The sequence below is a fragment of the Episyrphus balteatus genome, chromosome 1 (genome assembly GCF_945859705.1).
Source record: "Episyrphus balteatus chromosome 1, idEpiBalt1.1, whole genome shotgun sequence".
Classification (NCBI taxonomy): domain Eukaryota; kingdom Metazoa; phylum Arthropoda; class Insecta; order Diptera; family Syrphidae; genus Episyrphus; species Episyrphus balteatus.
The window spans coordinates 126876588-126904400 of record NC_079134.1 but is presented as its reverse complement, the minus strand read 5'-3'; the positions used below and the strand labels follow the sequence as shown (position 1 = coordinate 126904400).

The 27813-nt window shown below is 31.4% G+C and overlaps 1 protein-coding gene across 3 annotated transcripts; it reads left to right on the top strand.

The window, feature by feature from the left end:
- LOC129920143 (cullin-4A) lies at positions 1–27125 on the top strand. 3 transcript variants are annotated; one of them, XM_056001377.1, is made up of 14 exons: positions 1–99; positions 12184–12329; positions 12646–13051; positions 22886–23124; positions 23196–23320; positions 23379–23714; positions 23777–23963; positions 24026–24218; positions 24295–24431; positions 25732–26121; positions 26188–26295; positions 26356–26526; positions 26605–26757; positions 26829–27125. In XM_056001377.1, the coding sequence occupies exons 3-14, from the start codon at positions 12730–12732 to the stop codon at positions 26922–26924; spliced, it is 2457 nt and encodes an 818-aa protein (XP_055857352.1). In that variant the 5' UTR covers positions 1–99; positions 12184–12329; positions 12646–12729; the 3' UTR covers positions 26925–27125. The 3 variants fall into 3 exon arrangements, with proteins under 3 accessions (XP_055857352.1, XP_055857343.1, XP_055857336.1); XM_056001368.1 differs by having other exon boundaries at positions 12638–13051; XM_056001361.1 differs by having other exon boundaries at positions 12595–13051.
- The last annotated feature ends 688 nt before the right edge of the window (positions 27126–27813 follow it).

Genomic DNA, 27813 nt, shown 5'->3' with positions numbered 1-27813 from the left:
ATTAATTTTGGCATCACTTTGGCTAATTTTGACAGTTCAACGCGCTGCCATAAATCTGTATTGTTGAACAAGCCCTAAGCAAGCACCCTCTAAATGGTAGTCGTGTGCTTTGTATATATAATCTATAGTACTATCATGAGGGGAGATTTTTTAGTTTGTTCGCTACCTGTGTGGTTTTGCGAGGGCGCTTCAGTCGATTGTGCAGACTTTACAATATGGACTTTTTGTATGAAAGAGAAGGTTATATTAATTTCTTCTGACAATAATAATGAAAGTAAGGAGATCAGATATACATTTCTGTTTGAAATTTGACAGAAGAGAAAAAAAGGAGGAGAAGTTGAAGTAAATAGATTATATTTTTTCGTTTTCTTCATTCTTTACTGATGGAATGAGAGAATGAGAAATTACTATGCATGTGTGCTATGTTTATTATAGATTTAAGACAGTATTAGTCACTTAGGTTTTGATGGATGAAAATTGTGAATTCCACGTTGCAACGTTTCAATTTTTCTGTGTTGAAATTTTAATACAGGGTGAACCTGTTGGTCTGCCACGTTGAATAAAAATTATAAAATGATATTTTTAATAACGAAGAAAAAATAACAAAAATAATAAAAAATTATTAAAATTATTTTTATTTTAAGTGGAGTGATTATATAATCAATTCAAAATAAGTTCAAGTATATTTTTAATGCAAGTAAAAGCATGTTGAAAATTATGAACAGCAGTTAAACATAAATTAACCAAAAAAGTACTTCTTATATTAATACTGATTTCCTAAAAAAAAATAATTTTTGACAAAGCACACGGAAAATAAAAAACATTTATGAGTCTACAAAACAACATAAAATTCATTCACACACGGAAAAAGATTTTTCTCTTTTTTGTTTTTTTTTTCTTCGACACTGACGTTTGGCTTAAAAGCCCAATAGTTGACTAAGTAGATGAAAATAATAATCTAGTACCACCAACTTCATATTCAACTTCTAGCGCAGAAGATTATATTGTAGTACTAGATCCAGATATACAGGGTGCCTTTATCTTACTGTTTTTTTTTTATTTTGTTTTTACTTTGACATCATTTTATTAAATAAAAATACAAAAAAAAATTAGAATTTGAGAATTGGGAATTGGGAAATGCTCTTCAATAACATAATATATTAATGAAATGATGCCAAATTAAAAAAAGTAACTCAAGTAAATAAAAGTATTCTTTTCCACATCACCCAGAGAGGTAGAATACTAGATGCGTTTTTTTTATCGAGGTTTCCCCAGTAGGCCTATTCCTCGTTTTAACTACTTTATAGTAATAAATAAACAAATAAATAAATAAATAAATAAAATTAAGTAAATAAGGTAGTAAATAAATAATTTTTGAAAATTCATATATATATATTTTTGTTTTAGAGATAAAAAAGACAAATTTAATTATTTTAAAATATTTACAACATGCATTACAAAGATAAATAATTTAATAAAACTCCACGTTCAAAAAAAATATAAATTACATATATTTCTATTATATTATAAAATTTACATCACATTATAGATACATGTCAATATTAAATACTATTCTTAAAAGTAAGTTTATAGATATTTTTTTTTCTTGTCCGCGATCAATTGTTTGTTGGCGTTTTTCACTGAAAAAATTACAAGCCCGGTTAGTATAAATTTTAAGACTGTCTCCTTGTGTGCTGGTGTATTTTCGTCCGGTTTGCAGCCCGGTAAACTCATGTGCACTTCTTTCATTATGTCTGACGAAAAACTGCGTACGATGTTGCTCATAGTTTGTTTTTTTGAAAATTCTGCTTCGAACCTTGATTGTACTCTCCTAACAGTTTCTTCAAAAACTATTGAAGGAACTGTTAGTTTTCCACTCTTCGAAGTACTGGTGATAGTCTCAAACGCTCTAAATCCGATCAACACTGTATTAATTCTTTCTACGTCCGACACTTCAATCATAAACCGAGTGCAAACCTCGCAGCTCTTGAGCTTATCTTTCAATTTATATGCTGCAAATCCTGCGTAATAAGCAGCAGCTGCATTCTGCAGTTTCTCCGCAACAGTCGAATCTGCATTTTCTTTTTCTCCCCCCTCAGCTGGCGAAGCTGGTTTTTTTTCTTCTCCCCCCTCAGCTGGCGAAGCTGGATTTTCTTCTTCTCCCCCCTCAGCTGGCGAAGCTGGATTTTCTTCTTCTCCCCCCTCAGCTGGCGAAGCTGGATTTTCTTCTTCTTCCGCAGCAGCCAAAGCAGCATCCTCTTCTTCTTCCGCAGCAGTCAAAGGCATTTTTTTGCAATAATTGTGATCCCGCCTTATTACCTTTTTCAATTTTTCTATGTTGATGTGACCACCGTCCGTGTGGCCAACATCCACATTGTCCACCACATACTTTAATTTTTTTCTAAAAAGCTTTTCTGCCACTTGCTCTTTTAACGAATACTCTTCATTGAGTTTTTCTAGTTCTATGTCGTTTTGCTCTTCAAATTCAGCTGCCTTTAGTAAGGGTTCGGCTGCAGCATCTTTATACCCCGAATGTTCCGCTGAACATAAATGCTGGAAGATTATTTGTTTCAGGTTTCTGATGAGTCTCCAGGCTGATGGGTTTTGTTCATAAGACCCTCTATTATTCCGCAACATGGAGAAGACATTTTCGGCAGCATCCGTATTTAGGTGGCTTAATAAGAAGTAACTTTGCTCTTCACTCTTATGATGATTCCACATCATTTCTATGCCTAGCAAAGTTTGCTTTAATCCTCTAAAGCAAGGTGGAATAAATTTTGTACCCACCAATGTCCAAGTGGATATCCATTTTCTGGCATTAATTATATTGCTTAAAATTTCGTTGGAATCCGATAATGCCTTGTTGTTTGGATTTCTCGAATAAAGATGACCACTGTTTAGATTGTCGAAGAGATTGTTCATTCTTTGGAGGAAATTGGCCGTATCTCTCGCAACTTTCTTCTCTGCTTCGGATTGGAAGCAGCCTGAAGTGATGGCATAGTTAATGCCAGAGGCAACATTAGCGCTAAAAACCTGTGTGGCTAATCTTACGCTTAATTTTTGGAAACTTGCTGGGTTTATATGGGCGTCCGTCAGCTTGTGGAAAACTCTAAATGTTCCTTTTACGTCTTCTCTATACAACTTTGTAATGATCTTCCAATCAACAATGTCTTCTCCATAGCATATTTGATGTTTGAGCAGGTTGTTTCGGACGCTTTTAAACATATGCGGATAATCATACAGCAGAAAGATCTTCTTGTTACCTATTTCCACCCAGGGTTTCTCCTCTAGGGTATTAGTTCCATTCAACAATCTATACGCCTTTAGATTGTTACCTCCCTGGTCGCAACTTGTTGCCACAATGTTGAGATCGCATTTCATGATACCTGTTATTATCCCTTTTATCATTTCGCATAACATATCTCCTTTTGGTGATCCGATGAAATATGCTATTGTTTGTTTCCAATTTTTATTCAAACCTCTTAATGTAAAAACCATGGCCTTGGAGGCTATTTTGTCTTCTCTTCCACCATACTCTCCAAAATCATTAAATCCGTATATGATGTCATCTTTTATGTTGTACTCGAGCTCAGGTTTGATGGCCATTTCATCAAAGAGGAGTACACATTTTTTATCCATGTCCGTCATTTCTTTTGATTTTTTCGAAAGCATATCGGTTATGCTTTCGTTAAGTCCGGTTTTAAGTCGAATTTCCGAATGCCATCGGTAAACGCTACTTACCGATGGCAGCTTGAATCCCGCGCTCAGCATAAAAGTATAACACGCTGGGGACTTATAAAAAAGATTTAAAAATAAATCTTTTTGTTTAGGTGCCCAGGGTGCATGACTTTTATGGAAAAGCTGTGCTTTAATAAAAGTCTTCAGTTGCGGGCTGAAGTTTTTCATATGCTGTTCTAAATCTTCACCTAACTTATACTCGCGACTTCTTTTTATTTTTATTGGGGTGCGAAAAATCTTTCGTGGAGGCGGACGTTTAATAATTTTTTTGGGCTCTACTTTGGGACGAGGAGGTGGGGATGGGAACTGTTCCTGAGTTATGGGGACAGAAGGGGAAACATATGGTAGCGAAACACGGGGCCTAACATATGTTTGGGCGGAAGTACTTGCTAAATTGTCCGATGAAGATGGGCTAGACGGAATGGCTGGTGTCGAGGGCGATTGGTCAGATGGTGGTAGTTCTGGTGTAGTTGGTGCTGGTTGTTTTCTTGTTCGTGGTGGTCGAGGGGCTTTGGCAGTTGTTTTCGAAGCCAATTTTTTGAGCCTCCATTCATCCATTAATCGACTGCACGATTTGTCATTCACAAGTTCTGTACAATTACAGACGAGCGATATTGGCAAAGCATCATCGACAAGACATTTTCGCCCAGATCTGTGTCTTATGTCCTTAGCATAGAAATGCTTGTGACACATATATGATTTTATAGGCCAATTCGGTAAGTTGGTACAACTTCCATGCCTAATCCAAAGTGACCTCCTTTCATCTGGTGGTGGGAAAAGAAAGAAGGAATCTCCACCTCGTGGCTGTTTTTTTCCTTCACACCCCGCGTAAGAGCAATGCACCATATTGAAAAAAAATTATTTATTTAAGGGAAAACCCGAATGAGTAAGAAGTTGAAAAAATAACGTTTGTGACTACGCGACGTGAAACTGAACCAGATTTTATAATGTTGTTTTAAATAAAAATATAAATATTGAATATATATTTATTCGAAATTATATATTCAAGAATTTTAAAAATAAATAAATGTTTATGAAAAAACAATATATTAAAATAATTATCAATATAATAATAATATATATAATAAAAATGAATAATGAATATAAATATAAAGAAATAAATTAATATGAATATGTATCAATATAATAAAAGAGCAAAAAAGTAGGCAAGCGAACGAATAAATATGAATATTAAGCAATGAATGAATATGAATATATAGCAATCAAAAAATTGTAGTAAGAATAACGAAAAAGCAATAAAATAAATAAGTAAAAAGTTAAAAATTAAAAAAGAGAAAAAAGAGTAGTCGAGAAAAAACTACAAATAAGTTTTAATGCACAAAAAATAAAAAGCAAATACTGAAAGCAAGCAAGATAAAAAAATAAAAATAAATAAAAAGCAAATACTAAGAGCAAGCAAGATAAAAAAATAAAAATAAATAAAAAGCAAATACTAAGAGCAAGCAAGATAAAAAGAAATAAAAATAAAATAAATAATATCCAAGAGTAAGCAATAAAATAAATTATAAAGATACCAATAGTATTACCAATAGGTTTAAATAAGTTTTAATGCACAAAAAATAAAAAGCAAATACTGAAAGCAAGCAAGATAAAAAATAAATTAAATAAAAAGCAAATACTAAGAGCAAGCAAGATAAAAAGAAATAAAAATAAAATAAATAAGATCCAGACCAATAAAAAGAAGTAATAGGTTTAAATAAAAATCAAATAATAAAAGCAAATAAATCAAAAAGTGAAAATAGAGCAATGAAAAAAATTTGTTCTGTAAAGAACTGGAACACCCTTTATATCAAAATTACCGAAGTCCGTAAACTCACTTAATAATTATCAAAAAAGGTTTGTATTATTAATTAGTTTTAAGAAAAACTATTTGGAAAACACAGGCACTGATTTTACTTTGAACACAATCAAAATATCAAGAATAAAAAATCAAGATTACGACCGCACTCAATAAAATCACAGATTTTCTGATTTTAAATCATTCAAATATCTACTCCTGAAATCAAATACGCGCCAAAAATCTATTTAATACAATAATATACTCCTTCTTAATATACTCAAGCAATTCAACGCAAAGTACCGTTAAATTCTCCTTAAAGCACATCAGCTGTGTTGACATATATTTTTTTTCATTTCCTTAAAGGTCGTTCATATTGCACAAAAAATCACCCTCACAAATACCCCTCCTACTACCTAAATAAAAAATATATACCTATCTCATTTCGTCGGCAGTTGTCTTCTTTTCTGTTATTTACTCATTTTTTCCCATATTTTTCCCCTCCCTGCAAATCTGCAAACGTCATATTTTAGTTCGTTCGCTCGCTTACTTTTTTGGTGGCGCTGTTTTTCTTCATGATAGTACTATAGATTATATATACAAAGCACACGACCTTTGTATATATAATCTATAGTACTATCATGAAGAAAAACAGCGCCACCAAAAAAGTAAGCGAGCGAACGAACTAAAATATGACGTTTGCAGATTTGCAGGGAGGGGAAAAATATGGGAAAAAATGAGTAAATAACAGAAAAGAAGACAACTGCCGACGAAATGAGATAGGTATATATTTTTTATTTAGGTAGTAGGAGGGGTATTTGTGAGGGTGATTTTTTGTGCAATATGAACGACCTTTAAGGAAATGAAAAAAAATATATGTCAACACAGCTGATGTGCTTTAAGGAGAATTTAACGGTACTTTGCGTTGAATTGCTTGAGTATATTAAGAAGGAGTATATTATTGTATTAAATAGATTTTTGGCGCGTATTTGATTTCAGGAGTAGATATTTGAATGATTTAAAATCAGAAAATCTGTGATTTTATTGAGTGCGGTCGTAATCTTGATTTTTTATTCTTGATATTTTGATTGTGTTCAAAGTAAAATCAGTGCCTGTGTTTTCCAAATAGTTTTTCTTAAAACTAATTAATAATACAAACCTTTTTTGATAATTATTAAGTGAGTTTACGGACTTCGGTAATTTTGATATAAAGGGTGTTCCAGTTCTTTACAGAACAAATTTTTTTCATTGCTCTATTTTCACTTTTTGATTTATTTGCTTTTATTATTTGATTTTTATTTAAACCTATTACTTCTTTTTATTGGTCTGGATCTTATTTATTTTATTTTTATTTCTTTTTATCTTGCTTGCTCTTAGTATTTGCTTTTTATTTAATTTATTTTTTATCTTGCTTGCTTTCAGTATTTGCTTTTTATTTTTTGTGCATTAAAACTTATTTAAACCTATTGGTAATACTATTGGTATCTTTATAATTTATTTTATTGCTTACTCTTGGATATTATTTATTTTATTTTTATTTCTTTTTATCTTGCTTGCTCTTAGTATTTGCTTTTTATTTATTTTTATTTTTTTATCTTGCTTGCTCTTAGTATTTGCTTTTTATTTATTTTTATTTTTTTATCTTGCTTGCTTTCAGTATTTGCTTTTTATTTTTTGTGCATTAAAACTTATTTGTAGTTTTTTCTCGACTACTCTTTTTTCTCTTTTTTAATTTTTAACTTTTTACTTATTTATTTTATTGCTTTTTCGTTATTCTTACTACAATTTTTTGATTGCTATATATTCATATTCATTCATTGCTTAATATTCATATTTATTCGTTCGCTTGCCTACTTTTTTGCTCTTTTATTATATTGATACATATTCATATTAATTTATTTCTTTATATTTATATTCATTATTCATTTTTATTATATATATTATTATTATATTGATAATTATTTTAATATATTGTTTTTTCATAAACATTTATTTATTTTTAAAATTCTTGAATATATAATTTCGAATAAATATATATTCAATATTTATATTTTTATTTAAAACAACATTATAAAATCTGGTTCAGTTTCACGTCGCGTAGTCACAAACGTTATTTTTTCAACTTCTTACTCATTCGGGTTTTCCCTTAAATAAATAATTTTTTTTCAATATGGTGCATTGCTCTTACGCGGGGTGTGAAGGAAAAAAACAGCCACGAGGTGGAGATTCCTTCTTTCTTTTCCCACCACCAGATGAAAGGAGGTCACTTTGGATTAGGCATGGAAGTTGTACCAACTTACCGAATTGGCCTATAAAATCATATATGTGTCACAAGCATTTCTATGCTAAGGACATAAGACACAGATCTGGGCGAAAATGTCTTGTCGATGATGCTTTGCCAATATCGCTCGTCTGTAATTGTACAGAACTTGTGAATGACAAATCGTGCAGTCGATTAATGGATGAATGGAGGCTCAAAAAATTGGCTTCGAAAACAACTGCCAAAGCCCCTCGACCACCACGAACAAGAAAACAACCAGCACCAACTACACCAGAACTACCACCATCTGACCAATCGCCCTCGACACCAGCCATTCCGTCTAGCCCATCTTCATCGGACAATTTAGCAAGTACTTCCGCCCAAACATATGTTAGGCCCCGTGTTTCGCTACCATATGTTTCCCCTTCTGTCCCCATAACTCAGGAACAGTTCCCATCCCCACCTCCTCGTCCCAAAGTAGAGCCCAAAAAAATTATTAAACGTCCGCCTCCACGAAAGATTTTTCGCACCCCAATAAAAATAAAAAGAAGTCGCGAGTATAAGTTAGGTGAAGATTTAGAACAGCATATGAAAAACTTCAGCCCGCAACTGAAGACTTTTATTAAAGCACAGCTTTTCCATAAAAGTCATGCACCCTGGGCACCTAAACAAAAAGATTTATTTTTAAATCTTTTTTATAAGTCCCCAGCGTGTTATACTTTTATGCTGAGCGCGGGATTCAAGCTGCCATCGGTAAGTAGCGTTTACCGATGGCATTCGGAAATTCGACTTAAAACCGGACTTAACGAAAGCATAACCGATATGCTTTCGAAAAAATCAAAAGAAATGACGGACATGGATAAAAAATGTGTACTCCTCTTTGATGAAATGGCCATCAAACCTGAGCTCGAGTACAACATAAAAGATGACATCATATACGGATTTAATGATTTTGGAGAGTATGGTGGAAGAGAAGACAAAATAGCCTCCAAGGCCATGGTTTTTACATTAAGAGGTTTGAATAAAAATTGGAAACAAACAATAGCATATTTCATCGGATCACCAAAAGGAGATATGTTATGCGAAATGATAAAAGGGATAATAACAGGTATCATGAAATGCGATCTCAACATTGTGGCAACAAGTTGCGACCAGGGAGGTAACAATCTAAAGGCGTATAGATTGTTGAATGGAACTAATACCCTAGAGGAGAAACCCTGGGTGGAAATAGGTAACAAGAAGATCTTTCTGCTGTATGATTATCCGCATATGTTTAAAAGCGTCCGAAACAACCTGCTCAAACATCAAATATGCTATGGAGAAGACATTGTTGATTGGAAGATCATTACAAAGTTGTATAGAGAAGACGTAAAAGGAACATTTAGAGTTTTCCACAAGCTGACGGACGCCCATATAAACCCAGCAAGTTTCCAAAAATTAAGCGTAAGATTAGCCACACAGGTTTTTAGCGCTAATGTTGCCTCTGGCATTAACTATGCCATCACTTCAGGCTGCTTCCAATCCGAAGCAGAGAAGAAAGTTGCGAGAGATACGGCCAATTTCCTCCAAAGAATGAACAATCTCTTCGACAATCTAAACAGTGGTCATCTTTATTCGAGAAATCCAAACAACAAGGCATTATCGGATTCCAACGAAATTTTAAGCAATATAATTAATGCCAGAAAATGGATATCCACTTGGACATTGGTGGGTACAAAATTTATTCCACCTTGCTTTAGAGGATTAAAGCAAACTTTGCTAGGCATAGAAATGATGTGGAATCATCATAAGAGTGAAGAGCAAAGTTACTTCTTATTAAGCCACCTAAATACGGATGCTGCCGAAAATGTCTTCTCCATGTTGCGGAATAATAGAGGGTCTTATGAACAAAACCCATCAGCCTGGAGACTCATCAGAAACCTGAAACAAATAATCTTCCAGCATTTATGTTCAGCGGAACATTCGGGGTATAAAGATGCTGCAGCCGAACCCTTACTAAAGGCAGCTGAATTTGAAGAGCAAAACGACATAGAACTAGAAAAACTCAATGAAGAGTATTCGTTAAAAGAGCAAGTGGCAGAAAAGCTTTTTAGAAAAAAATTAAAGTATGTGGTGGACAATGTGGATGTTGGCCACACGGACGGTGGTCACATCAACATAGAAAAATTGAAAAAGGTAATAAGGCGGGATCACAATTATTGCAAAAAAATGCCTTTGACTGCTGCGGAAGAAGAAGAGGATGCTGCTTTGGCTGCTGCGGAAGAAGAAGAAAATCCAGCTTCGCCAGCTGAGGGGGGAGAAGAAGAAAATCCAGCTTCGCCAGCTGAGGGGGGAGAAGAAGAAAATCCAGCTTCGCCAGCTGAGGGGGGAGAAGAAAAAAAACCAGCTTCGCCAGCTGAGGGGGGAGAAAAAGAAAATGCAGATTCGACTGTTGCGGAGAAACTGCAGAATGCAGCTGCTGCTTATTACGCAGGATTTGCAGCATATAAATTGAAAGATAAGCTCAAGAGCTGCGAGGTTTGCACTCGGTTTATGATTGAAGTGTCGGACGTAGAAAGAATTAATACAGTGTTGATCGGATTTAGAGCGTTTGAGACTATCACCAGTACTTCGAAGAGTGGAAAACTAACAGTTCCTTCAATAGTTTTTGAAGAAACTGTTAGGAGAGTACAATCAAGGTTCGAAGCAGAATTTTCAAAAAAACAAACTATGAGCAACATCGTACGCAGTTTTTCGTCAGACATAATGAAAGAAGTGCACATGAGTTTACCGGGCTGCAAACCGGACGAAAATACACCAGCACACAAGGAGACAGTCTTAAAATTTATACTAACCGGGCTTGTAATTTTTTCAGTGAAAAACGCCAACAAACAATTGATCGCGGACAAGAAAAAAAAATATCTATAAACTTACTTTTAAGAATAGTATTTAATATTGACATGTATCTATAATGTGATGTAAATTTTATAATATAATAGAAATATATGTAATTTATATTTTTTTTGAACGTGGAGTTTTATTAAATTATTTATCTTTGTAATGCATGTTGTAAATATTTTAAAATAATTAAATTTGTCTTTTTTATCTCTAAAACAAAAATATATATATATGAATTTTCAAAAATTATTTATTTACTACCTTATTTACTTAATTTTATTTATTTATTTATTTATTTGTTTATTTATTACTATAAAGTAGTTAAAACGAGGAATAGGCCTACTGGGGAAACCTCGATAAAAAAAACGCATCTAGTATTCTACCTCTCTGGGTGATGTGGAAAAGAATACTTTTATTTACTTGAGTTACTTTTTTTAATTTGGCATCATTTCATTAATATATTATGTTATTGAAGAGCATTTCCCAATTCCCAATTCTCAAATTCTAATTTTTTTTTGTATTTTTATTTAATAAAATGATGTCAAAGTAAAAACAAAATAAAAAAAAAACAGTAAGATAAAGGCACCCTGTATATCTGGATCTAGTACTACAATATAATCTTCTGCGCTAGAAGTTGAATATGAAGTTGGTGGTACTAGATTATTATTTTCATCTACTTAGTCAACTATTGGGCTTTTAAGCCAAACGTCAGTGTCGAAGAAAAAAAAAACAAAAAAGAGAAAAATCTTTTTCCGTGTGTGAATGAATTTTATGTTGTTTTGTAGACTCATAAATGTTTTTTATTTTCCGTGTGCTTTGTCAAAAATTATTTTTTTTTAGGAAATCAGTATTAATATAAGAAGTACTTTTTTGGTTAATTTATGTTTAACTGCTGTTCATAATTTTCAACATGCTTTTACTTGCATTAAAAATATACTTGAACTTATTTTGAATTGATTATATAATCACTCCACTTAAAATAAAAATAATTTTAATAATTTTTTATTATTTTTGTTATTTTTTCTTCGTTATTAAAAATATCATTTTATAATTTTTATTCAACGTGGCAGACCAACAGGTTCACCCTGTATTAAAATTTCAACACAGAAAAATTGAAACGTTGCAACGTGGAATTCACAATTTTCATCCATCAAAACCTAAGTGACTAATACTGTCTTAAATCTATAATAAACATAGCACACATGCATAGTAATTTCTCATTCTCTCATTCCATCAGTAAAGAATGAAGAAAACGAAAAAATATAATCTATTTACTTCAACTTCTCCTCCTTTTTTTCTCTTCTGTCAAATTTCAAACAGAAATGTATATCTGATCTCCTTACTTTCATTATTATTGTCAGAAGAAATTAATATAACCTTCTCTTTCATACAAAAAGTCCATATTGTAAAGTCTGCACAATCGACTGAAGCGCCCTCGCAAAACCACACAGGTAGCGAACAAACTAAAAAATCTCCCCTCATGATAGTACTATAGATTATATATACAAAGGTCGTGTGTTTTTGTTTAAGAAATTTCTTCTCATATTTCTTGTTTTTATCCTCAAAAATAATTCATTATCAGCCAATTATTTACTAAATCAATAGATTAGATATTACTTAATGTAATTATTTACAATTTCTTCTATTAAATATTAAGTGAGTATCAAAATTCTTCACTTTCATTTACCCATTTCATTCATACAAAACGCTCGTTTTGCAAAAAAAAAATGAAAAGAAAAAAAAATAATAAAACAGACTGCAAAAAGAACCCTCAGTTTGACCAAAGCCAAAAAAGATTATTACATCGAAAACAAAATAATTACTTCACACACATTTTTAACATTTAAACAAACATTAAATTACAATAAATTAAAAAATAAATATATTATTTTTTTGCATTTCATTTTACTATATCTTGCAGCTGTGCTGCATGCAAATAAAAAAAAAATTAATTCTTTGCTAAGTTAAAAAGAAAAGACACGAGAAAAAGAGTTGTAGGCACAGGAGCACACAATTTCCCCAAAAAGCCAACAAAAGCAATCGGGGGGAAATTACTATGAGCGCTTCGAAAAAATACAAACAAATGGAAACAGTCGAGGACACAGAAAACCTTAAACAAAGCAAACTCACCTCCTCCGACGACAGCAGCAGCAATAACAAATTTTTCGTGCGACAAAATAACTCGGCGAACAACAACATGAGCAATTCACAACAGCAAGTTCCATTTGGTTCGGCCAATGGCGAACGACGTCCAAATTTCTCAATGCTCAACAATGCTCAGGTGGCTGAGAATAGATCGTCCTTTTTAAATAAGACATCGATGAATAATTTGTCGAAGCCGGGAGATGTTAAGAAAATTGTTATAAAAAACTTTAAATGTGAGTATAAAATTAATATAAATTTAATGGTTCAGTAAACAAGTAATCGAAAAGGGGTTCGATGGAAATTTTTCTAAATACTTTTTGTTAAAGTAATGATTTATTTTTCAAGGTTTTCTGAGATAAAAATATTATCAAAAATATATTTTTTAGTGACAGAAATTATATTAGCAACTTAACTGTCCCCATAGAAACTCATTATAAAACCTTATACGTCCATCATTATTCTCATCAACAACTCTATAAGTCCCATGAAGCACATTGGATTCATATAATTTATTTTTTCCCTTGCCACCAGAGTCCAATGAGTCATTTATGATACATACACATATTTTCATAAAATAGAATTTACTGTCCCCATACAAACTCCTTCAAAATCATCTCTACGTCCAGTACTTTTTTTTCAAAAATAAGCATTACTACACTTAGGAGCAAAAAAACGGAATCAAATAAATTCTTATATTAAAAACAAAAATTCCAATGGTAAAATATTTTTTCTTTAAAGTCTCATGGTCTCATTTTAAAGCTTGAATTTCTTTGAATTGTTGGGGAAAATATAAAAATGCATACGATAGTATTAGCGCTATCTTCCAATAAATTGCACTTAATTTTTTTTTAAAGTTAATTTTCCAGATACTGTCTGTTTCAAATTGCAGTCTTTTTTTCCTTACGATAGTATTAGCGTTATCTGTCAATAAATTGCACTTCATTTTTTTAATGTTAAATTTTCCAGAGGAGGTACACTCTGTTTCAATTTCAGTCTTTTTTCCTAACATGATTCATTTATGTTGATTGGATCTTTATAAAGTGAACAGATTTTTAAGTTCATTTACTTAAAGCTTTTATTTCAAGCTTTTCAATGGTACCATTAACATTCATGTGTGTCAACTACATCCTGATCAATTACCGTTTTTACAAAACCCAGTTTGATTCCATTTTTTTGCTCCTAAGTGTATTTACAAATAATGTAATTAGAATTGGTTTCTTACCTGAGTAATTGGTAAATATTGTTTAAAAAAGGATTTAGTTTTACTGGTAGACCAGAATGATGTAGCTGTGGCTTGTGTCGCTGTCAAAGTTAAAAAGTATGAAATTAGTATATTGGTGCCAGAATACGTAGCTGTGGCTGTGGCAAGGAAATTCGCTGTGGTACAAGTCGAGTCGACTTTTACTTCAAGCTACAAGCGCAATGACTTTTGACGTTTCTAATGTGGTTGCTTAGTTACAATTATTTTTTTTTTAAGGCAATTGGCATTTTAGTGCGCCACATATTCTGTTCTTCTTTTCTACATTTTTAGCGATTTTATTTGACATCTTGTACCACCGTGTTTTTCCTTGCCACAAGCGAATTTCCATTCTGTTCAACCAGTTATGCTCCTATATGATTCATGGACGTATGATATTTGATTTTCATCGCCACAAGTCCAATGAATCATATAGGAGCATAACACTAAACCCTTTTTAAAACAATATTTACCAATTACTCAGGTAAGAAACCAACTCTAATTGCATTATTTGTAAATAGTAATGCTTATTTTTGTAATGAAAATGTGAAAAACTGACATTGATACCGTATAGGCTAAAAAAGTTATAACTTATAAGGGTCAAATGGTCATGGAAATCAGTTTTTCACAAATAAAACACATCTTTTTGGTTTATGTTGCTCAATTTTTGAGGTTCTTATAGAAGCTGCTTATATTTGTTTGGTCTCATTTACTTATGATTATTATTTTTATACGGATTCTCTAAAAAAGTGCAAAAATGTACACATTGAGATAAAAAATAATAAACAAAAAAGAAAAAAAAATTGTTTGGAAATTGTGTATGTTCCCTTACTTCTTACCCCTTTCAACAGCCTTGGGGAGTAAAAAATAAAAATTAAAAGCACGTATTAGTTGTTTGGCTCTCTAATTAAAAAAGTATTCATTCTATGGGAAAATTGTGAATTTAAAGAAAGATAATATAATTTAATGTCAAAAACGTCCTTGCAAATTTTCTGTAAGATGAGTCGTTTTCGAGGTATTGATCAAAACGTATTTTTCAAAAAGGCTGGCGTGTGGAAAGCCGTACAAGACAAAACACATTATCAAGCCTCTTTTAATTACCCTGCATTCAAATTTGATGCCTCTACAATTTTGACTAGATTTGTTTTTTCAGTCGCTGTACTATTAATGGTGTTTTAATTTTCTTATTATGTACCTACCTATACAATAATTGTGAATCGTAGTTAAAAAAATATTCTTCCATAGGTTTACATATAACTTCTCCCAAAAAAATCTTCAAAAAAATCAAAGATTTTTTTATGAAAAAACTTTTTTTTGCTCAAACATTTTTCCAATTTTTTTTGCAGTTTGGGAAAGTATTTCTTCTTTTCCTACACATTCATGAATAAATTATGTTCTATAGCCATATTTTCATATAGCAAACACGTTTTTGGAAACACGTCTTTATGAATCATACATATATGACTCATGGACTCTAGAAACACGATACAGAAAATATTCTATGAGTCAAATAGGACTCATGGGACGTGGAGTGAAGAATCCTTCAAATAAACAAAATAATATTGAACGTAGAGAGGTTTTTTAATCAGATTTTATGGGGACAGTGAAGTTGTTTTTAGTAAAATATGTATATGAGTCATATATGATACATATGACTCTGTAGGCTTGTGACAAAACATATATTTTGAGTCATATGGGACTCATTGGACAGTTAAGTTGTTAGAATTATTATATTCCAAGGCTGTTTGTAAATTTTGAAATGATTTTATAAATCATGGCGAATTTTTTTACAAGGAAGTTCTATAAAACATTTAAACGTTACATTCGCAAACCATCTTAGCCGATTTGATCCCGATTTTATTATTTATTAGGTTTTCATTTTTGTTCCAACTATTTAACAAAAGTCAGTGTTGCAAAACTACCCCTAAGCTTGAGAATGAGTTTTCACCAAGTAAACTTATTTGTTTGACTGGAAAATTATAATAAGTCAAAAACAAACTTAAAGTATGTAATTTAGGTTCTCATAAGACTGGTACAAGTTTTCTTCAAACAAGACGGTCCTTACATAGCAATACTGCCGTAGTAAGCAAAAAGAGCGTATGAGCTAAAAATCAAATAATGAGTTTGAAGCATATTTGAAAACGAAAAACAGCACTTTATTTTTGGGTGAAATAAAAATTCACATTTTCAATTTGAAATAGCCGAAAACCGCAAATGAAAAAGGGCACATATCCATTTTCTATCATGTTACCAAGCACAAAGGGCACATAAGCCATATTTCTCTGCGTACGTGCCTTTTTACTTGAATCGGTGACAATGCCGTCTTTACCATAAGGGCACACGGGGCCCGTGCCCAGGGCCCCCATTCTCAGGGGGGCCCCGAAGGAACGAATATTATATTTTCAAAACATTTTTGTCGGGCAGACCATCTACCAAAAAATTTTAGTTTTTATATTGCAACCAAACAATCAAATAAATTTTTTCCCACACGGAAAATATATGTTTTCAAAAAGAAAACAAATTATGTGGCGTTGTATGCGGACAAATTTTAAATCCAAACCACCAAACCCAAATTCAATTTTCAAAAAAAAAAATAAGACAATAATATTTTCAAAAAAAACAAGAAAAAGATTAAGATTATTTATTAATAAAAACAACGAATTCTCATTCCATTCGTCGCCAAAAAAAACATCAATACTTTTTTCGTTGGAAAACGTTTGAGAAAAAACTATTGCCGGCTCGTCGACGCCGACAGTACATCAATGTTTTGGTTCAATGGAAAACGCCATGGTACAATGGTTGGCACCCCCAAGCATTTTTTAATTTGCATTGCGAATTGCTCTCGTATTTAAAGAATTTAAAAGTTTTCTTAATTTTAATATCAGGATAAACCTTTTTATGTAGAAATTTTCATTAAAATCGGTTGTGTCGTTTACATTAAGAAATCGGTTCTATGGCAAGTAGGTACCGTTAATAACGGTCCAAAAAATATGTTTTTTCTTTCAAAAGTGCACTTATTTGCAGCATTACATGTTTTTTTTTCAAAGCAAAATTTTTATCCGTTTTTGAGAAAATTGCAATATCTCGAAAACTTTATATTGGAGATATCAGTTGAAAAAGAGACATTAAAATAAAAACACAAAAAAATAAAAAAAAAAACGGCTCTTGAAAATTACGTAGAGATCATCTGTACCGAGTTTTTAGCAAATCTATTAATCCGTTTGAGCTCTTTTTTTCCAATTCTTCAAACTGAAACTTATAACGGATACAGGGTATAATTATTGGCAGTATAAAAAGTACAATTATTGGCAGTGGCAAGGATTGATGCCTCAATGCACGTATTATTGGCACCCCCTGTCAATAATAAAGACACTAGGTACTTTATATGAACCGATATATTGGCACCCCTTTTAACCCTCTGTCGCCACACGGGTGCGAACTAGGCAAGACAAAAATAAAAAAAAACTACGATTTTTCAAAAAAGTGGTCACAAAAATGTCTCTTTATTAGGGTAAAAATATTTTTTTTCGGAATTGTGAAAACAATATTCGAATTCCTCGGAAAATTCTACATAAATTTCATGTATGATTCTCTATTAAATATTGAGACCGAAAAAAGTTGTAGCGACATGAAAAAGTATGAACCAAATTCGCACCCGTGTGCCTGTCACGTCACAAAAAAGAGGTGTGCCTACAGAGGGTTAACCATAACCATTGCGCTTAAGCCAACCATTGTACTTATTTTACTTTCCAAAAGGGCCCCAAATTCTTCTGTGCCCAAGGGCCCCAGGATAGTTAAAGACGGCCCTGATCGGTGATTGTTAAAACAACATAAGTAACACTTTCTCTGTATTTTTGACGACGCGGCCGCATTGAAAATTTTAGCTTTAAATTCGGTTTAGAGGCATTGTTGGGAGTTGAAACTAAAAGTTTTAAAAAAATATCTTTATCAAAGAAGATTTAACAATTTTTTATATGTTGTTTTAACACCCAACGTTTTGTTGGGAGTCAAAACCACTTAATTACTTGGAAATAATGTTGTTTTGACACTCATTTTACATCCAAAGTATTAGGAAATTTAATGGAAATGAATAAAAGACCATCATAATTCAGCAATTTTATTAATACATACCTTAAAAAACAAGAACATTAAACAAATAGGCGAAAGTGGACGTTCCAGGGCCAGCAATGAATTTTTTATTTTTTGACCCAAACTAGAAGCCTTTAAGACAAGATTTACGATTTTTTTTTTTAGTTTGCATTTTCAATTCTTTGCTGGTATTAATAGCTTGAAAACTCTAGAACAAAATGTTGAAGTTAATGGCTCAGGGAAAATAACAGAGCATCATATTTTATATTCAAAATAAAAATTAAATTCAATATATCCTTCACACATTGCAAGATGCATTACCAATACTAATATTGCAATATCTTACATTCTTAATCTAAATGCAGAGAAAAATTCATAGTAAAACTTCTTCCTAAGATATAGTTTTTTTCATTTGGTACCAATTTAATTTATTAACATGAACATTTTGAAAGATGCAATTCCATTGGAATGACTGCGAACAACTGACTGACACTAAATCATCGAAAAACTGTAAGAAACAACAGTTTACTTACTTCGTTTTTCCAGCGTTGAATGTAAAAAAATAAATTAATATGAAGTACTTAAGGTGTTTTAACACTCAATTTCAAAATTGGCAGAAGAGATATATTGTTTTAGCACTAAATGCGTATTTTAACCTCGAAATTTTATATGATTCAAATATCAAATCATGTTGGTTTTGCTCTCAACGCTAGCTCTACCCATAAGCAATGCAAAACAGTTATAAAAGTGGTTTCAAAAAATTTGTCACTTATGTTGTTTTAACAATCACCGATTTACTTGCGATATAGGTACTATATATCAAGTTATGCATTCGTACAAAAAATAAAGTTGAGATAGCATTTTTCCATGACATTACGATGGTAGAGAATGCCAAAAAAGTGGGTCCCGGAAGTCCGTCTGTCTGTCAGTCTGTCAGCCTAAACGGATAGACTGATTGATGTCAAACTTGATATGTAGCGTTATTTGACGACTCTCCAGAGGGATTTTTGGAATTCATTTTTTTGGACCAAAAATAACGGTACTTGTCATATATCGATTTTAGTAAAATTGAAATTGCTCAAAAACGGCTCCAACGATTTTGTTTAAAAAATTCAAATGTAATTTTAAAGACAAGGTCTAACTTCTAATAAAATTTTTTTTTTGAAAATCATTATTAACGGTACCTGCGATAAACGGTTTTTTTTTAAATCCGATTATTTCCGAAACTGCTTATTCGAAACGAAACTCTTTGTGAAGAAGCATTTATATAATTTTAATATAAGCCAAAAATAAAATTAAAAAAAATAATTTTTGGATTTAAAAAAAATTTGAAAAATCAAGTTTTCGAAAACGGGACATTAAATTTTTTTTGAAATTTTGTTTTTAGATGTTGATTAGTAATTTCTACACAATGGCATACCAATTTAATTTTAAAACTTTTTTTCTAAAAAATTATTTATAAAAAATTAGTTTTTTAAAAAACGGCTCTAACGATTTTGAACATTTTTTTTTCCTTAAAATGCATCTTAATATATCAATCAAAACTGCATACTTGCTTTGGAGGGTAATTTGATTTCAGATAAATTTCTATATAAAAAGTCTTAAAAATTTAAGCAACTTTAACTCTAAGAGCAAGTTCGTGCGACCCAGTCGTGCATTTTATTTAGTTAGGATCTCACAATTTTGTTGGTTCATACGCCTTTTTACTTAAAATCAGTAGCGACAAATTTTAAACGATTTAGTAATGGCTTTAGCGTTTTAATTAATCGTTTTAAAGGAGAATGGGCATTTTGGACGTTGAGCGGCCATTAATGAAATTGGTATCAAATGAAAGAATTATAACATAGGAAAAACTTTTACTATGGACGTTTTACTGTATTGCATTAAGAATGCAAGATAATGCAGTATTAGTATTGTAAATGCATTGTTCAATGTATGAAGGACAAATTGATTTATATTTTTATTTGAAACATAAAATATGATGCTCTGTCATTTTCCCTGAGTCTGAAGACATAAATCTTGAAAATCCGACCAAAAGAACTCATAATATAAGATTTTTTAGACAACCATTTCAAGATTTTGTTCGAAAGTTTTCAAACAGTTCAAACTAACAAAAAATTGAACAACGAAACTCTCAAAATAGGCTTGAAATTGTTGTTTTAAAATGCTTATAGTTTGGGTTCTAGTGGTTGAATATTCAAGATAAAGGTCTTCAGAATCAGGGAAAATGACAGAGTACCATATTTTGCACTTAAAATACACGATTAAGTTATAACAATGAGACAATCTATATAAAGTGTTAAATGCAAAAATGCATTTTATCCGTTTTTGAAGTACGTCACAAGGATTAAACTTCTGCACAATATATGTAAACCTTAATTACATCAAAAACTAACAAATTCATTCATGGCCGCGTAACGTCCACGTTCCATTCAAACTTGCCCATTCTCCTTTGCGCCAGTAACTTTAATTTAAAAACTAAGAAAAATTTTCAAAAATATTGACCTTGTTGTTTTTTTTTGCTCTGAAAATCAATGTTTTGTTGAGTTCAAATTGTAATATTTTTCAATACAACTTCAACTTTATAAACTTCTATACTTTTTTTGAAAACTGCAATAACAGGACAAATTTTAAAAATAATAAACCAGTGTCAAACCATAAAAATTTTGTTCGGCGTGTTGCTCTGAAATAAAAGTAAGAAATTGAATTTTTATAAAACTTGAAACTGTTAATTAATTTGCAGCAAAAAAGCGTATGAAATATATCAATTAATTGTATACTATTATTAGGCAATGTTCTAGTGAAAGAATTGTAAAAAATAAAAATTAATTATGGACGGAGGAAGCAAAATACTGTTGCAAAGTAGGGATTTTCCGAAACTTCACAAAAACTGCATTTAATCGAGAACCGTAAGGTTTTGGGATAAACAAGTTACCAAATTCTGAGATCCCTTAAGATGGTCTATCAGCATATTTTGTTTGATCCATTACCTTTGGGACACCATGTATATCATACTAAAAAATCAAAAAATGCCAGCAGTTAGTTCTTTCGCAATAATCTTCCGAACATTTAAATGCGATTTCCCAAAAATGTTAAAATAGCACTTCAATACTAAGGCGACGATTTATGTCGGCCGTATCTTTTTACCATCAGGCAGTACTCCATAGACATTGACAAATGCGACAGGTGACAATTTTATAAATGACCACTTGACAAAATGAAATAATTGACAATTTTGTAGAAATGTCGGGAAATCTGCGACAATTGTCAAGATTTGGGATCATAAAAAAATGTATTGACAATGAATTTTCAGTTTTTTTTTTTAATTTTCCACGAATTTCCTGACTAATTTGTTATAAAAATCTTTTTGTTTGATATATAAAATATAAAAAATTACAACTTTGTCACTATGTAGTTGGAAAATGTGCCAGGCAAATGAGTTTCCGTCATGTATTGATAGTGAAGTGACAAGTTCCTTCCTTAAACTATTTGAAATACATATTTACTTCTCGAATGTAAGTGATAAATATTCTGAAATGCAATTGAGTTCTGCTGTATCAGCAGAAAATTATTTTAATGCAAATTTCGTGACAGCAGACAAAAATCGGTCATAATTTGAAGCACCACATAAACGGCTTAACGTTTATATGTAAATTGATAGATAACTTTCGCATTTTTTAAGATAATTGAATGAAATAAATTTTATTATTTAATTAATAAACAAGGCTTAAAATATTTGATCTTAGAATTTCTAAATTTGAGCAATTGTAATTTTTTGGATAAAAAGCGACAATTTTGGTCGTTGTTTTAGTACGACCATTTGTTTTGTGTTTGTTTCTTACTAAGACTAAACATTTTATTTGTTTTAATACTATTTTGGATTGAGATTGAATCAATCTAAGGAGTAAAGCTATTTTGAAAAACTAAAACTTTGGTTTTTTATAGAAAAGAGAAAAAAATAAATCGGAACTTATGCTATTTTTTCTTGACCTTGCAATGTTTAAACAGGTGTAACTTCTGCATACATCAATAAAATTCATCAAAATTAAAAGTATTAAGAAGCTCAAATTAAATATTACTACCACCTCCCCTTAACGTGTCCAGCACGTAACTTTTGTACAATTTATCAACTATCTTTCCATGTCTTCCTTTAATTATAATTGTTTATTCGTGGTGAACCCTTTCACTCTCAGAGAGAAAGAACAAGCGAATCAGCAAAAAAATATTTTGTGTGTGAGAGTTTCTTTTGTTAAAAAATAAACAAATAAAATTAAATTGTATATTATTTTGATTATGATTTGTATAGAAATATTGAAAATGAAAACACTTGCACATTTTTATTAGTAAATATTAAAAAAAAAAAGAAATTGCGATTTGTAAATAAATTATCTTCACAAAATTTTCTTCAAGAAATAGAAGATGACAAAAGGAATTGTCTTGTCAGAGTGGAAAGTGTGCCCAAACGCTGAACTAAAGATTACATTTTTGTAGTTGATGTTACGTCCGAAATCGGACTCGAGGGTGAATTGATGAGCTTTACTTCCCTGTACTGCCAATTTTTATCGGACAGAGATTAATCAACGAATATTCCTTAAAAATAAAAACATCAATGAAAGCTTGTTTTTCTGGTGCTAATATACTTATTATAGAAGGGGCTATTATTTAAACCGCATATCGCCCCAGAAATGTAATTAAAATTTTTTTCGTGCTCAAATTTTAATTTTTTTTTTTTTTTTTCTAGTGAAACCGACACTACCAGAAAATTATTCAGAAAAAACATGTGAAAAACTACAAGAGGCCGTTATTGCAATTCAGTTATCGAAACCAATTCAATACTCCCTCGAAGAACTCTATCAGGCTGTGGAAAATATGTGCAGCCATAAAATGGATGCACAACTTTATGCCAAATTGACTGCATTAACTGAAAGTCATGTTAAAAAGAATGTTGATTCATTCACTGGTGAAAGTATGGATAAATTGGTAAGTTATCTATTGGTAATTGTATATTCCAAGAGTCTTTAAAATTCTGAAATTTATTTTAATTTCTTAAGGTTTTTCTAAATAAAATCAACGGTTGGTGGCAATCGTTCTGTCACCAAATGATCATGATGCGTAGTATTTTTTTGTACCTCGACCGCACTTATGTTTTACAAAATCCGACTGTTCATTCTATATGGTAAAATTTTTTGTTTTCTCCTAAAAAACAACTTAATCTTTAAATATTTTTATTTTAGGGACATGGGACTGGATCTCTTTCGTACTCATATTGCACTCAACAGTTTAGTTCAGAAACGTACTGTTGAGGGTCTACTTCTGCTAATTGAAAAAGAACGAAACGGCGATGCCGTAGATCGTGCATTGCTCAAGAGTCTCGTTCGAATGCTTTGTGATTTACAAATATACTCAAGCGCTTTCGAGGACAAATTTTTGATTGCAACAAAGCAACTTTATCAAGCTGAAGGCCAACGTAAAATGCAGGAATTGGAAGTGCCTGAATATTTGCAACACGTTGATAAGCGCCTTGCCGAAGAGAATGAACGATTGTTACACTACTTGGATTCGAGTACAAAGTAAATGATAAAACAAACTCAATTCAATGAATCAATGACAATAACTTTTTTTTTTATTTTAGATATCCACTTATATATACAGTAGAAAAAGAGCTTCTAGCTGAACACCTAACGCAGATTTTACAAAAAGGTTTAGACACGTTATTAGAGGAAAATAGACTGATCGAATTGACACTGCTCTACAGTTTATTGAGTCGCGTCAAAAATGGTACCACAGAGTTATGTGGTAATTTCAATGGTTATATAAAGGTTTGTTTCAAATTAAAATCTTTTTCATGTAAATTAAAATTTTTTTTTGTTTGTTTTTGTAGAAAAAAGGACGTACCATTGTTATTGATCCCGAAAAGGACAAGAGTATGGTGCAAGATTTACTTGATTTCAAAGACAAAATGGATGTTATAGTGCGAACATGCTTCGAACACAATGAAAAATATACAAACTCATTGCGAGAAGCATTTGAGTTCTTTATAAATCAACGAGCCAACAAACCAGCTGAATTGATTGGTATAGAATACAAAAATGATTTACTATTTTCTAAAAACAATTAAGTTACTGATGTTTTTTTTTTTTTGTTTTCAAGCAAAATATGTGGATATGAAATTGAGAGCGGGCAACAAGGAAGCCACAGAGGAAGAATTAGAACAGATTCTTGATAAAATCATGGTGTTGTTCAGATTCATTCATGGAAAAGATGTATTTGAAGCGTTTTATAAAAAGGTATGATTAACAAAAAATATTTATTTATTGTAAATTATAATTAAAATATTTACTTACTTACATTACAAGTTTCAAGGAAATCTGAAAGTTGTTGATTTCCAAAGAGATTAGACAGAAAAAAATGATGCAATTTGTGACGAACTCGATTTTCGCATCTTTTTATAAAATTTAGGTGGGGTGTTATAAAACTAACGATAAATCATTGGAACTGAATAGATCTCTCAATCTAAAGCTTAGCGTTGATCATACTTTGTTGAATAAGCATTTATTTTACTTGCGATTCGTAAAAGAATTCGAAAAAGAGTTAGCAATCAAAAGAGACTTTAAATTGATTCAGAATGCGCAAAAAGTGGGTCCCATAAGTCAGCCTGTTTGTCAGTCAATCAGTTTGTTTTTCTGTCTGTCAGCAAAATTGATGTGTTGATTCAATTCAAAATTGGTGTGTAATGACTTTTGGAGACCCTCCAGAAGGATTTCTAAAATTAATTGTTTAAAACCAACAATAACAGCCCCTGCAATTCACCCATTTTAAAAAAGTTAAATTACAATTCTCTTAGGAATCGCAATGCAGTAGCCCAGTTGACTACTACTGCTTGAAGAGTTCGTTAAATTTTACTGTCTTTTTGATTTTAGTATTTGAACAAGTAATTTTCTGAAGAGTACGGTGCGTGTATGCAACGTAAAACAAACAATTCATGCTATTTTGACAAGTCTGCTTTAAAAGACTCACTTTTCAACCCACTCCGCTAAACCTCATTCTCTTTGGTGCAATTCAGCTGCCTCTTAGAGCCGTTTGCGGACTCGAAACTTAAGCATTTAAGTTCAACATAAATCCTAATATGACAGTTTACGCAGAAGAAAAAGGAGAGAATAATAGTTTATGTTCAACATAAATTATTTAAGTTTCGTTTCAGCAAATGGCCCTTATATATCTTAGAGTTAAGTTATAGAATTAGTTGTATTTATAATGAGTTTATTTTTTAATAAATAAACAAATTATATCTTAGAGTTAAGTTATAGAATTAGTTATATTTATAATGAGTTTATTTTTTAATAAATAAACAAATTACACGTTGACTTTCTCAGTTTGGTCTGTTGTTTGAATAGCTGCGTTGTGAGCTTTCAGTATTTTTTTTTTCTATCGATACATGCTATATAGATCTTTAGGAAAGTCAAACCCTGTTTCGTCTAAGTTCGCGATCGATTATTCTGTTTATTCTTAGCAATCGTGTTCCCAATTAAACACGCATATTATTAAGCTTAAGATTTACTAACTAAAATAATTCATTCTTTTATCTAGGACCTGGCGAAACGACTTATTGTGGGTAAATCAGCCTCAGTGGATGCCGAAAAGAGTATGCTGTCTAAGCTTAAACAAGAATGTGGTGGTGGTTTTACATCAAAACTCGAAGGAATGTTCAAAGATATGGAACTTAGTCGTGACATTAATATCGCATTCAAGCAATATGCCGTGAATTTAGACCGAGAATTCACAAATATAGATTTGACCGTTAATATCCTAACAATGGGTTATTGGCCAACTTATCCACTTACTGAAGTAACTATGCCACCACAGCTTGTGAAGCCACAACAAGTATTCAATAAATTCTATTTGGCCAAACATAGTGGTAGGAAATTACAATGGCAACCGACTCTTGGACATTGTGTTCTTAAAGCTCAATTTGATCATGTAAGGTCGAATTCTAAATTGAATTTGCTAGATTGTAATAGCTTTTTTATTTTATTACAATTTTAGGGGCCAAAAGATCTTCTCGTTTCTCTCTTTCAAGCACTTGTGTTGTTGTTGTTTAACGACAAGAATATTCTTAGTTTTGAGGAAGTTAAAGCAGCATGTAATATTGAAGTGAGTTAAGACTTGGAATCTGTTTTGTGTTGATTTAGACTAAAAAAAATTCTCTTTTAGGACGGAGAATTACGAAGGACGCTGCAATCTCTTGCCTGTGGCAAGGCCCGAGTTCTGACAAAAATCCCTCGTAGCAGGGAAGTTGAAGACAAGGATCAGTTCCAATTTAATAACGAGTTCACAAATAAGCTCTTTAGGATTAAAATAAACCAAATTCAAATGAAAGAGACGGTAAGAGAGAAATAATTTATTTAGTCTTGTTTTTATCTGCTTAATAATACTTTTGTTATTTTTTTTAAATGTTTTTAGGCGGAAGAACAGAAAGCCACAGAGGAACGTGTGTTCCAAGATCGACAGTATCAAATAGATGCCGCTATAGTTAGGATAATGAAAATGCGAAAAACATTGAGTCATAATCTATTGATAGGAGAACTATTTAATCAGTTGACTTTCCCCGTAAAGGTATTAATATTTAATCAAATTCATCTTGAGTTGATTTTAATTTTTATATTGTTTTTTGTTTTTAAATTTAGCCTGCCGATTTGAAAAAACGAATTGAATCTCTTATCGATAGAGACTACATGGAACGCGATAAGGATAATCAAAACCAATATAATTACGTCGCTTAAAAGGAGGACTCATTATTTTTTTGCAAAATAAAAATACAATTCTTTAATATAATTTAAACAAAAGAAGAAATAAACAACCCCGTGCGAAACAAAACAGCTATTTGCGTAGAAAAGTAAATACTATTGATATATAAATGGATATAAATGTGAAACTACAGAAAAGAAAAACACGAGAAATCATTAAAAATATGTAAAACCAAATTTGCAATGGCTTTATAATTAAAAAAAAAAAAAAAAAAACAATTTAATTTTCAGGTACAATGGTAGAGTCAAAAAATTCAATTCAAATTCTTTTACGGTTTATGAAAGGGCCTTATAGACTAAGCCATAAAACAAAAATAAATTTGAATGAATTTGGATGGCAGATTATTTTTTTCTGTTTCACCGGTTTTTGTTTTGACTCAGCAGCGTTATGATATTTTTTAGGAGACACTTTTCCTAAATCAGTCTTAATTATGGGTTGACCATAGCTTTTTTCATAGCTGTTTTTAAAGGGAGTCCTCAGTGAAATATAGGGTGTTTTTATAAACGTCGGAAATCTGCGTCGGTCCAATCGTCTTTCTGCTTTGCTGCATTAATGAACACACCAATTCTGCAGAATAATTGCAGGCCTGCGTTTGTACAATTTTCAGCAGTCACTAAGTGTTCATAAACGTCAGAAAAAAAATATAAAAAAATTACCATAGAATGAGTTTTGTTTAAGCGAAAAAAATTTCTTTTTCAGTTCCCGAAAATATTGTTTTTAATAACACGAAAAATTTGTAAACCGTGTTGCATTAGGGTGGGTAAAAAAAAAATACTCTCTTCTAAAAAAAAAAAATAATAAAAACACCGAGTAGTTCACATTTAAAACAAATTATCTATGGAAAAAATATTTTTAATTAGGGTG